This window comes from Oncorhynchus clarkii, chromosome 24 (genome assembly GCF_045791955.1).
Source record: "Oncorhynchus clarkii lewisi isolate Uvic-CL-2024 chromosome 24, UVic_Ocla_1.0, whole genome shotgun sequence".
In the NCBI taxonomy this organism is placed as follows: domain Eukaryota; kingdom Metazoa; phylum Chordata; class Actinopteri; order Salmoniformes; family Salmonidae; genus Oncorhynchus; species Oncorhynchus clarkii.
This window is the reverse complement of record NC_092170.1, coordinates 35,238,366-35,251,434: the sequence shown is the minus strand read 5'-3', so window position 1 is coordinate 35,251,434 and position 13,069 is coordinate 35,238,366. Positions and strand designations below refer to the sequence as shown.

General features: G+C 47.0%; 1 protein-coding gene across 1 annotated transcript in view; it reads right to left on the bottom strand.

Moving 5' to 3' along the window:
- LOC139382775 (arf-GAP with Rho-GAP domain, ANK repeat and PH domain-containing protein 1) overlaps positions 1–12,730 on the bottom strand; it is a 77,193-nt gene extending 64,463 nt beyond the window's left edge. The window contains exons 1-10 of the mRNA XM_071126921.1: positions 12,651–12,730; positions 12,455–12,555; positions 12,152–12,298; positions 11,933–12,002; positions 11,203–11,323; positions 6,701–6,915; positions 4,550–4,656; positions 3,987–4,186; positions 3,739–3,824; positions 2,568–2,750 (exon numbers count right to left, since the gene is read on the bottom strand). Of these exons, the coding sequence (XP_070983022.1) occupies positions 2,568–2,750; positions 3,739–3,824; positions 3,987–4,186; positions 4,550–4,656; positions 6,701–6,915; positions 11,203–11,323; positions 11,933–12,002; positions 12,152–12,298; positions 12,455–12,555; positions 12,651–12,662 (1,242 nt within the window). The 5' untranslated portion in view covers positions 12,663–12,730. The remainder of the gene's footprint in view (positions 1–2,567; positions 2,751–3,738; positions 3,825–3,986; positions 4,187–4,549; positions 4,657–6,700; positions 6,916–11,202; positions 11,324–11,932; positions 12,003–12,151; positions 12,299–12,454; positions 12,556–12,650) is intronic.
- Between the last annotated feature and the right edge of the window lie 339 nt (positions 12,731–13,069).

Here is a 13,069-nt window from a genome sequence, read left to right as displayed (position 1 = left end):
CCTATGCCGTTGCATCCTAGTCCAACAATCAGAAGCAGAGAGAAAACGTCCTATATATTGAGTTTCTTTACATCTCTGTTGCACTCCCCCCCCCCCCCCCCCCCCCCCACACACACACACACACACACACACACACACACACACTGGGCATGAACATCTGGTTAACTAAATCACTTAAGGAGGAAAATGGAATCACTCAAAGTCATGTGCTGAATGTGATTCTCACACACACACACACCCCACACTCACACACACCCCACACTCACATACACATCTACACACACACTCACAGAGAGAGAGAGACAGAGAGCTGTGTGCAGTTGGCATTGCTTCTGGTAACTGGGTTAAGAGGCTATTGACTGACCCAGCTAAGAGCTGTAACACTAAGGCATTCACTACACAGAAACACACACACTGAATGGAAGAGAAGGGTACTGGAGGGGCTGGATACTGGAGGGGTGTGGATACTGGAGGTACTAGATACTGGAGGGGGATAGATACTGGAGGGGTATGGATACTGGAGGGACTAGATACTGGAGGGGGATAGATACTGGAGGGGGATAGATACTGGAGGGGTGTGGATACTGGAGGGGTGTGGATACTGGAGGGGGATATATACTGGAGGGGTGTGGATACTGGAGGGACTAGATACTGGAGGGGGATAGATACTGGAGGGGTATGGATACTGGAGGGACTAGATACTGGAGGGGGATAGATACTGGAGGGGGATAGATACTGGAGGGGTGTGGATACTGGAGAGGTGTGGATACTGGAGGGGGATATATACTGGAGGGGTGTGGATACTGGAGGGGTGTGGATACTGGAGGGGGATATATACTGGAGGGGTGTGGATACTGGAGGGGCTGGATACTGGAGGGGTGTGGATACTGGAGGTACTAGATACTGGAGGGGGATAGATACTGGAGGGGTATGGATACTGGAGGGACTAGATACTGGAGGGGGATAGATACTGGAGGGGGATAGATACTGGAGGGGTGTGGATACTGGAGGGGTGTGGATACTGGAGGGGGATATATACTGGAGGGGTGTGGATACTGGAGGGGCTGGATACTGGAGGGGGATATATACTGGAGGGGTGTGGATACTGGAGGGGGATAGATACTGGAGGGGTGTGGATACTGGAGGGGCTGGATACTGGAGGGGGATATATACTGGAGGGGTGTGGATACTGGAGGGGGATAGACACTGGAGGGGCTGGATACTGGAGGGGGATAGACACTGGAGGGGCTGGATACTGGAGGGGGATAGATACTGGAGGGGTATGGATACTGGAGGGGTGTGGATACTGGAGGTACTAGATACTGGAGGGGGATAGATACTGGAGGGGTGTGGATACTGGAGGGACTAGATACTGGAGGGGGATAGATACTGGAGGGGGATAGATACTGGAGGGGTGTGGATACTGGAGGGGGATATATACTGGAGGGGTGTGGATACTGGAGGGGTGTGGATACTGGAGGGGGATATATACTGGAGGGGGATAGATACTGGAGGGGTGTGGATACTGGAGGGGGATATATACTGGAGGGGTGTGGATACTGGAGGGGGATAGATACTGGAGGGGGATAGATACTGGAGGGGTGTGGATACTGGAGGGGTGTGGATACTGGAGGGGGATATATACTGGAGGGGTGAGGATACTGGAGGAGGATAGATACTGGAGGGGTGTGGATACTGGAGGGGGATAGATACTGGAGGGGTGTGGATACTGGAGGGGGATAGATACTGGAGGGGTGTGGATACTGGAGGGGTGTGGATACTGGAGGGGGATAGATACTGGAGGGGGATAGATACTGGAGGGGGATAGATACTGGAGGGACTGGATACTGGAGGGGGATAGATACTGGAGGGGGATAGATACTGGAGGGGGATAGATACTGGAGGGGTGTGGATACTGGAGGGGGATATATACTGGAGGGGTGTGGATACTGGAGGGGGATAGATACTGGAGGGACTGGATACTGGAGGGGGATAGATGGAGGGGGATAGATACTGGAGGGGTGTGGATATTGGAGGGGGATAGATACTGGAGATAGATACTGGAGGGGTGTGGATACTGGAGGGGAATAGATACTGGAGGGGTGTGGATACTGGAGGGGTGTGGATACTGGAGGGGGATAGATACTGGAGGGGGATAGATACTGTAGGGGGATAGATACTGGAGGGGGATAAATCCTGGAGGGGGATAGATACTGGAGGGGGAAAAATACTGGAGGGGATAGATACTGGAGGGGGATAAATCCTGGAGGGGGATAGATACTGGAGGGGGATAGATACTGGAGGGGGATAGATACTGGAGGGGGATAAATACTGGAGGGGTATGGATATTGGAGGGGTGTGGATACTGGAGGGGGATAGATACTGGAGGGGGATAGATCCTGGAGGGGTGTGGATACTGGAGGGGTGTGGATACTGGAGGGGTGTGGATACTGGAGGGAGAGATACTGGAGGGGTATGGGATCGTTCTGGTTGTCATTTAGATGTGGTAGGGTTACATTAAGGTTAGTTTGGAGGTCAGATCAGGGTTATATAAAGGTTGTTCTTACGTTGTTAAGCTCTTCCTGGTTGCCGTAGAGGGGGTGGTATTTGCGGTATTTGCCCTGTCTGTATTTGGAGCTGACGAATCGTCGGCGGTCTTCGCTGCAGCTGGTCGGACTCAGCGCCTCGCTGGGAGGGACGTTCGCCGCCCAAAATCTGTTCAGACGCTCATTACCTAGCAACAGGAACACCTTGGGGACAGGTAAGGGACAGGCAGGGGTATTAGAGAGGGACACAGTAGTTAGCCAAAATACTGTTCTGTTTCAGCTGTCGTGCTACAGTCTAGCTGTGTGGAGAAGGAGGTACTGTTCTGTTTCAGCTGTCGTGGTCAGTCTAGCTGTGTGGAGAAGGAGGTACTGTTCTGTTTCAGCTGTCGTGGTCAGTCTAGCTGTTTGGAGAAGGAGGTACTGTTCTGTTTCAGCTGTCGTGGTCAGTCTAGCTGTTTGGAGAAGGAGGTACTGTTCTGTTTCAGCTGTCGTGGGCAGTCTAGCTGTTTGGAGAAGGAGGTACTGTTCTGTTTCAGCTGCCATGGGCAGTCTAGCTGTTTGGAGAAGGAGGTACTGTTCTGTTTCAGCTGTCGTGGGCAGTCTAGCTGTGTGGAGAAGGAGGTACTGTTCTGTTTCAGCTGTCGTGGTCAGTCTAGCTGTTTGGAGAAGGAGGTACTGTTCTGTTTCAGCTGTCGTGGTCAGTCTAGCTGTTTGGAGAAGGAGGTACTGTTCTGTTTCAGCTGTCGTGGGCAGTCTAGCTGTTTGGAGAAGGAGGTACTGTTCTGTTTCAGCTGCCATGGGCAGTCTAGCTGTTTGGAGAAGGAGGTACTGTTCTGTTTCAGCTGTCGTGGGCAGTCTAGCTGTTTGGAGAAGGAGGTACTGTTCTGTTTCAGCTGTCGTGGGCAGTCTAGCTGTTTGGAGAAGGAGGTACTGTTCTGTTTCAGCTGTCGTGGGCGGTCTAGCTGTTTGGAGAAGGAGGTACTGTTCTGTTTCAGCTGTCGTGGGCAGTCTAGCTGTTTGGAGAAGGAGGTACTTTCGGCACTCTTCAATTCCATGCATACAGGGACCTTTGAAGTGTTTGGATCCTTTTTTGTTATTTGATTGGTGGATTCAAATAAAGTATTTAGTGTGTGTGTGTGTGTGTGTGTGTGTGTGTGTGTGTGTGTGTGTGTGTGTGTGTGTGTGTGTGTACCTGTATAAGCTCCTCTGTCCACACCCTCCTGTCCATCTTCAGACTGCGCACCTTAGAGATGCTGGGGCCCAAACCGCGGTGCTCTCCTACAACACACACACACACACACACACACACACACACACACACAAAATGCATAAGTCTTGGACTGCTCCACTATAAAGGATTCTGTATATAACACAAATAGGTCCTACCAAAGGTCAGTGGATCTGAAAGTTCTGCAACTGGGTGATAGTTAACACACTCACCTGCACAGCGTTTGCAGACCACCACACACAGGTTGATGGCAGCCCACTCAGGTTTGGCGGCGCCACAGTCGGCACAGCAACCATTGCTAGGCTCCGCCCAGATTTGATTAGCCACCTCGCTATTGGACAGAGCCTCTCCAATCGCTTCACGCATCGCTTCTACCCACTGGTCTTTATGTTGTTCTGAATCCGCTAGAAAACTACACACACACACACACATTGACATTAGAATGAGACGGAATGAGACATCCACACACACACACACACACACACACACACACACACACACACACACACACACACACACACACACACACACACACACATACACACACATTGACATTAGAATGAGACGGAATGAGACATCCACACACACACACACAGATGTGACCTCTGAACAGCTTGACACAGACCCTCGTGGTTTAGTCCTTCCTCTTCTCTTCACACACACACACACACACACACACACACACACACACACACACACACACACACAGTCAAACTGACTACACTCTTTCTAACTACACTCTTTTTTGCTGCTTTGTATTTCTGTGTGTGTAAACCTGAAGATGCGGTAGGGTGTTGTCAGATCAAAGCTGCGGCGGTCAGTGTCTTTCACGTTTCCTACGTTCATGTCGATAGACGTGATGCCGATGCCAAGACGGTAGTCCTGGAAACAGAACAGACATATCACACAGCTGACATCACCCACTACAACAAGATCAGAGCTGGGTTCAAATACATACATATATATTAAGTATTTGCTAGTCAGGCTGCGTTTACACAAGCAGCCCAAATCTGATCTTATTTTTTTTTTTCCACTGATTGGTCTTTTGACCAATCCCATCGGATCTTTTCACATCTGATGGATCAAAACACCAATTAATGGAAACAAATATCAGAATTGGGCTGCCTGTCTAAATGTGGTCTTAGACACGTATTTGATGTGCATTTGAGTATTTTCTAAATAAATGTGGCCAAACCAGATACTTTTATTTTAAAATAAATTTCAATAAATGGGTCATTCCACCAATTTGGTGACTTTGGAGACGTGTAACTTGGTCCAAAAAACACCTTGTGATGTCACCTAATTTTAACAATCTGTCATGAAGAGCACACGTTCAAATTCATAAAAAACAAGTTTTCTCAAGAGGTTAAATAAAATGTTTTACTACAATAAGTGCCTATTAAGTGCCAAATAAAGTGACAGGGTTGACCTTTACAGGGTTGACCGTAACAGGGTTGACCGTAACAGGGTTGACCGTAACAGGGTTGACGATTTCTTCTTAAATCAGCCATAAATCCTCACGTGACAGGGGAATGGAATTAAAATTCTATATTGGTGCACAATTTCTACTTCAAATATCAAGGGGATGCAAAAGACACACATTTCAGGATGTGACCAAAATAGCAAAACTATTGTCAAATACTTAATTCCAAATAAATTATTTCCAACACCCCTAGGACCCAACACCCCTAGGACCCAACACCACTAGGACCCAATACCCCTAGGACCCAACACCCCTAGGACCCAACACCCCTAGGACCCAACACCCCTAGGACCAAACACCACTAGGACCCAATGCCCCTAGGACCCAACACCCCTAGGACCCAACACCCCTAGGACCCAACACCCCTAGGACCCAACACCCCTAGGACCAATACCCCTAGGACCCAACACCCCTAGGACCCAACACCCCTAGGACCCAACACCCCTAGAACCCAATACCCCTAGGACCCAACACCCCTAGCACCCAACACCCCTAGGACCCAACACCCCTAGGACCCAACACCCCTAGGACCCAACACCACTAGGACCAACACCCCTAGGACCCAACACCCCTAGGACCCAACACCCCTAGAACCCAACAGCCCTAGGACCCAACACCCCTAGGACCCAACACCCCTAGCACCCAACACCCCTAGGACCCAACACCCCTAGGACCCAACACCACTAGGACCCAATACCCCTAGGACCAATACCCCTAGGACCCAACACCCCTAGCACCCAACACCCCTAGGACCAACACCCCTAGGACCCAACACCCCTAGCACCCAACACCCCTAGGACCCAACACCCCTAGCACCCAACACCCCTAGGACCCAACACCCCTAGGACCCAACACCACTAGGACCAGCACCCCTAGGACCAATACCCCTAGGACCCAACACCCCTAGGACCCAACACCCCTAGAACCCAACAGCCCTAGGACCCAACACCCCTAGGACCCAACAGCCCTAGGACCCAACACCCCTAGGACCCAACACCCCTAGGACCCAATACCCCTAGGACCCAATACCCCTAGGACCCAACACCCCTAGGACCCAACAGCCCTAGGACCCAAAACCCCTAGGACCCAACACCCCTAGGACCCAACACCCCTAGGACCAAATACCCCTAGGACCCAATACCCCTAGGACCCAACACCCCTAGGACCCAACACCCCTAGGACCCAACACCCCTAGGACCCAACACTCCTAGGACCAAATACCCCTAGGTCCCAACACCCCTAGGACCCAACACCCCTAGGACCCAACACCCCTAGGACCCAACACCCCTAGGACCCAATACCCCTAGGACCAAAAACCCTTAGGACCAAATACCCCTAGGAACAAATACCCCTAGGATCAAATACCCCTAGGACCAAATACCCCTAGGACCAAACACCCCTAGGACCAAACACCCCTAGGACCAAACACCCCCACAGCCTCACCTCCATGTTCTTGTAGAGGAAGACCTTGTCTCCGGAGACGACTGTGTAGAGTTTGGAGCGCAGGCCCCTCAGCTCCAGGTAGCCATGCTTTTCAGGGGTCAGGGGTGAACCAGGGGTCATCGAGGAGTGTGGGACCGATGAAGTAATCTCCCTGCTGCCCTCCTGGTGCCCCCTAGTGAAGTTCTGCAGAACTGACACCCACTCATTCCTCTCAACTACACACACACACACACACACACACAGAGGAAGAGTGATTTAGCATGCAGCAGTGTGATATGAACAGCTTGATGCTGATGTCTGCATGATGGGCAGATGAGTTGCTAGAGTTTCTAGAGTTCTCATTGTTGCGGGGTTGATTTGGACCCGGGTGGGTTTCGGGCTTGCCGTGTTGTGTTAAGAATAAAATCAACTGTGAGTGTCTGTGCACCTTTTATCCTACTAAGGCTCTCTCTCAGCAGCTGCAGCTGCAGACACTAGCAGTGCCAGCGGTGCCACTAGCGGTGCCAGGATTTAAAAATTGGCTGGGCCAGAGACATTTGCTGCCATGATGAAAGTATTTTTCTGATGAGTGAAATGTTTCAAATTGCGATAAGAATAGGTTGGAGTGGCCTCCCGAGTTGTGCAGCGGTCTAAGGCACTGCATCGCAGTGCTTGAGGTATCACTACTGACCCGGGTTCAATCCCGGGCTGTGTTGCAGCCGGGCCGCGACCGGGAGACCCATGAGGCGGCGCACAATTGGTCCAGTGTCGTCCGGGTTAGGGGAGGGTTTGGCTGGCCTAGATTTCCTTGTCCCATCGCGCTCTAGCGACTCCTGTGGCGGGACGGGCGCAGCGCACGCTGACACGGTCGCCAGTTCTACGGTATTTTCTCTGATTAGGCTACGTTATAGCATGCTAAATGTTTCAGATCAGTGATAGACGAACACTTGATTAGGCTACGTTATAGCATGCTAAATGTTTCAGATCAGTGATAGACGAACACTTGATTAGGCTACGTTATAGCATGCTAAATGTTTCAGATCAGTGATAGACGAACACTTGATTAGGCTACGTTATAGCATGCTAAATGTTTCAGATCAGTGATAGACGAACACTTGATTAGGCTACGTTATAGCATGCTAAATGTTTCAGATCAGTGATAGACGAACACTTGATTAGGCTACAATATAGCATGCTAAATGTTTCAGATCAGTGATAGACGAACACTTGATTAGGCTACGTTATAGCATGCTAAATGTTTCAGATCAGTGATAGACGAACACTTGATTAGGCTACGTTATAGCATGCTAAATGTTTCAGATCAGTGATAGACGAACACTTGATTAGGCTACGTTATAGCATGCTAAATGTTTCAGATCAGTGATAGACGAACACTTGATTAGGCTACGTTATAGCATGCTAAATGTTTCAGATCAGTGATAGACGAACTCTTGATTAGGCTACAATATAGCATGCTAAATGTTTCAGATCAGTGATAGACGAACACTTGATTAGGCTACGTTATAGCATGCTAAATGTTTCAGATCAGTGATAGACGAAATCTTGATTAGGCTACGTTATAGCATGCTAAATGTTTCAGATCAGTGATAGACGAACACTTGATTAGGCTACGTTATAGCATGCTAAATGTTTCAGATCAGTGATAGACGAACACTTGATTAGGCTACGTTATAGCATGCTAAATGTTTCAGATCAGTGATAGACGAACACTTGATTAGGCTACGTTATAGCATGCTAAATGTTTCAGATCAGTGATAGACGAACACTTGATTAGGCTACGTTATAGCATGCTAAATGTTTCAGATCAGTGATAGACGAACACTTGATTAGGCTACGTTATAGCATGCTAAATGTTTCAGATCAGTGATAGACGAACACTTGATTAGGCTACGTTATAGCATGCTAAATGTTTCAGATCAGTGATAGACGAACACTTGATTAGGCTACGTTATAGCATGCTAAATGTTTCAGATCAGTGATAGACGAACACTTGATTAGGCTACAATATAGCATGCTAAATGTTTCATATCAGTGATAGACGAACACTTGATTAGGCTACGTTATAGCATGCTAAATGTTTCAGATCAGTGATAGACAAACTCTTGATTAGGCTACAATATAGCATGCTAAATGTTTCAGATCAGTGATAGACGAACACTTGATTAGGCTACAATATAGCATGCTAAATGTTTCAGATCAGTGATAGACGAACACTTGATTAGGCTACGTTATAGCATGCTAAATGTTTCAGATCAGTGATAGACGAACACTTGATTAGGCTACGTTATAGCATGCTAAATGTTTCAGATCAGTGATAGACGAACACTTGATTAGGCTACGTTATAGCATGCTAAATGTTTCAGATCAGTGATAGACGAACACTTGATTAGGCTACGTTATAGCATGCTAAATGTTTCAGATCAGTGATAGACGAACACTTGATTAGGCTACGTTATAGCATGCTAAATGTTTCAGATCAGTGATAGACGAACACTTGATTAGGCTACAATATAGCATGCTAAATGTTTCAGATCAGTGATAGACGAACACTTGATTAGGCTACAATATAGCATGCTAAATGTTTCAGATCAGTGATAGACAAACTCTTGATTAGGCTACAATATAGCATGCTAAATGTTTCAGATCAGTGATAGACGAACACTTGATTAGGCTACGTTATAGCATGCTAAATGTTTCAGATCAGTGATAGACGAACACTTGATTAGGCTACGTTATAGCATGCTAAATGTTTCAGATCAGTGATAGACGAACACTTGATTAGGCTACGTTATAGCATGCTAAATGTTTCAGATCAGTGATAGACGAACACTTGATTAGGCTACGTTATAGCATGCTAAATGTTTCAGATCAGTGATAGACGAACACTTGATTAGGCTACGTTATAGCATGCTAAATGTTTCAGATCAGTGATAGACGAACACTTGATTAGGCTACAATATAGCATGCTAAATGTTTCAGATCAGTGATAGATGAACACTTGATTAGGCTACAATATAGCATGCTAAATGTTTCAGATCAGTGATAGACGAACACTTGATTAGGCTACGTTATAGCATGCTAAATGTTTCAGATCAGTGATAGACGAACACTTGATTAGGCTACGTTTTAGCATGCTAAATGTTTCAGATCAGTGATAGAAAAACTCTTGATTAGGCTACGTTATAGCAAGCTAAATGTTTCAGATCAGTGATAGACGAACACTTGATTAGGCTACAATATAGCATGCTAAATGTTTCAGATCAGTGATAGACGAACACTTGATTAGGCTACGTTATAGCATGCTAAATGTTTCAGATCAGTGATAGACGAACACTTGATTAGGCTACAATATAGCATGCTAAATGTTTCAGATCAGTGATAGACGAACACTTGATTAGGCTACGTTATAGCATGCTAAATGTTTCAGATCAGTGATAGACGAACACTTGATTAGGCTACGTTATAGCATGCTAAATGTTTCAGATCAGTGATAGACGAACACTTGATTAGGCTACGTTATAGCATGCTAAATGTTTCAGATCAGTGATAGACGAACACTTGATTAGGCTACGTTATAGCATGCTAAATGTTTCAGATCAGTGATAGACGAACACTTGATTAGGCTACGTTATAGCATGCTAAATGTTTCAGATCAGTGATAGACGAACACTTGATTAGGCTACGTTATAGCATGCTAAATGTTTCAGATCAGTGATAGACGAACACTTGATTAGGCTACAATATAGCATGCTAAATGTTTATGATCGTTGATAGATGAGCTATACCACCACTCATTTGCCCAGCCAGAGATCAATTAATAAAATATACAGACGGAGATTCAGTGAAACAAAATCCCATTGATTGATGATCAAACACAGTCACAGGCGAGTGAAGAGCATGATCCACTTGTTAAGCTACTGTACATAGCATGCCAGCAAAGTGTTCTGATCAGTTAATATATGAGCTAACTAGAATAACTTGGATCATTAGCACTCACCTCAACTTAGCTAACATTTCCCCAACCTACATATTGTCAAATATCCGATTCAGACCTTGATTGATTTATGAAGACGAGTCCCCCACGATTGTCTCAATCAAAACGGTGCTGAAATTATCATCTAGTTTATCATTGCTTTAATTATTATAAGGGTTGATATGATTTTGGGAGTTTCAGTAAGCAACAATTTGATACATTCCTATATTTTCGTAATTGATCATAACTAAGGTGAGTTTTCCTCTCTCTGTGCTTTCCTAAGACCAGGGTTGCCATCCGCCTCCGCCACATTGTTCTGAACACACAGTTATACTTGCACTAGTACACAGTATAATACTTCCGTTTATCTGACTCGTTTAAGAAGAGGGACGAACCAAGTCCCTGTGTATTAAACCATGGCTCAAAACATGTTGCTGTGTTTACTTGGGGTCAAGGTTTCTGGGCTGACAACCAGAGAAGAACAACAAAGGATGTACACACACACACACACACCCACACACACACTCACAGTCGCTCTCGGCCCTGAAGAGAAAGGTCCGGTTGGTTGTGACCACCTCAAATTTCTGCTCCCCCACGTTGGTCACCCCCGTAATGGCAGCCGTTGGTATGATCCTCTTAGAGTATACCTCCTGCAACACAACACACCATGACTCATACGACCGCTGTCACACACACACAACACACCATGACTCATACGACCGCTGTCACACACACACACACATAACACACCATGACTCATACGACCGCTGTCACACACACAACACACCATGACTCATATGACCGCTGTCACACACACAACACACCATGACTCATAGGACTGCTGTCCCACACACACACACACACAACACACCATGACTCATACGACCGCTGTCACACACACACAACACACCATGACTCATACGACCGCTGTCTCACACACACACACACAACACACCATGACTCATACGACCGTTGTCACACACACAACACACCATGACTCATACGACCGCTGTCACACACACACACCATGACTCATATAACCGCTGTCACACACACACACAACACACCATGACTCATACGACTGCTGTCACACACACACACAACACACCATGACTCATACGACCGCTGTCACACACAACACAGACAATCAATAGAGAAACCACATCTCTGAGAAATACTAATGGGGGACATCATGACCTAGGTAATGTATAGACTAACAGGACAGTGTAGATGGCCAACTGAACTCATAGTTACCGCACCTTGTCGTTGTCAAAGTATCTCAGGTAGTCAACATCCAGCTTCACCCATCTCCTCTGGTAGTACAGAGACCTGCACACACATACATACAGTTAGGGAGGTCGTATACTGGATGTGTGTGTGTGTGTGTGTGTGTGTGTGTGTGTGTGTGTGTGTGTGTGTGTGTGTGTGTGTGTGTGTGTGTGTGTGTGTGTGTGCGTGTGTGTGTGTGTGCGTCGTACCCCTGCGGTGGGTTCTTATCCAGCCAGCCCATCTTTAGAACAGGGGAGGGGCCATCTCTAGGGGGCTGGGCTAGGACCCTGCCTGTGACCGGCAGGTAGACACTCTCCTGTAGCGTACTCAGACCATAGTCCTGCCATGAGCTCTGACTGAGAGAAAGAAAGAGAGTGAAAGTGAGAGAAAGATAAAGAAAGAAAATAAAAAGAGAGAGAGGAGAATGAAAGAGAGAGAGAGTGTTATTCCCTCTCTCTATGGGGACAATGATGTCACCAGAGGTCAGAGGTCAGGGGTCAGGGGACACTAACCGGTTGCTGATTGGCTCGTTGTCATCGTCCAATAGTTCATCGTCGCTGCAGAGAGAGCTGTACCGCCCCTTCCCCCACCCCGGCACCGGCAGGAACACATCCTATTGGACAACACAGCTGTCACTGACACACAGCAACACAATAACATTACAGGAGTCTAGACACATATTCAGAGTACACACACACACTATCTTACCCTGTCTGCCATGTTCACAGACTGGGGCTTGGGGTAAACTTGGTCTGGATCTTCAGAGTCATCTGAACTGTCACCAAAATCTGACCATGAGAGGGAGAGAGAGATTTTTTTTTTAAACAATTCAAAATCTGACCCTGGGAGGGAGAGAGAGATATTTAAAAAACAACTCAAAATCTGACCCTGAGAGGGATGGAGAGAGAAAGAAATTTAAAAAACAGAGGTAACTTCTTCCCCTAATCCATACAATAGAGGACAGATCTAAAACAGTACAGTAGAGGACAGGTCTAATACAGTACAGTAGAGGACAGGTCTAATACAGTACAGTAGAGGACAGGTCTAATACAGTACAGTAGAGGACAGGTCTAATACAGTAGAGGACAGGTCTAATACAGTACAGTAGAGGGACAGGTCTAATACAG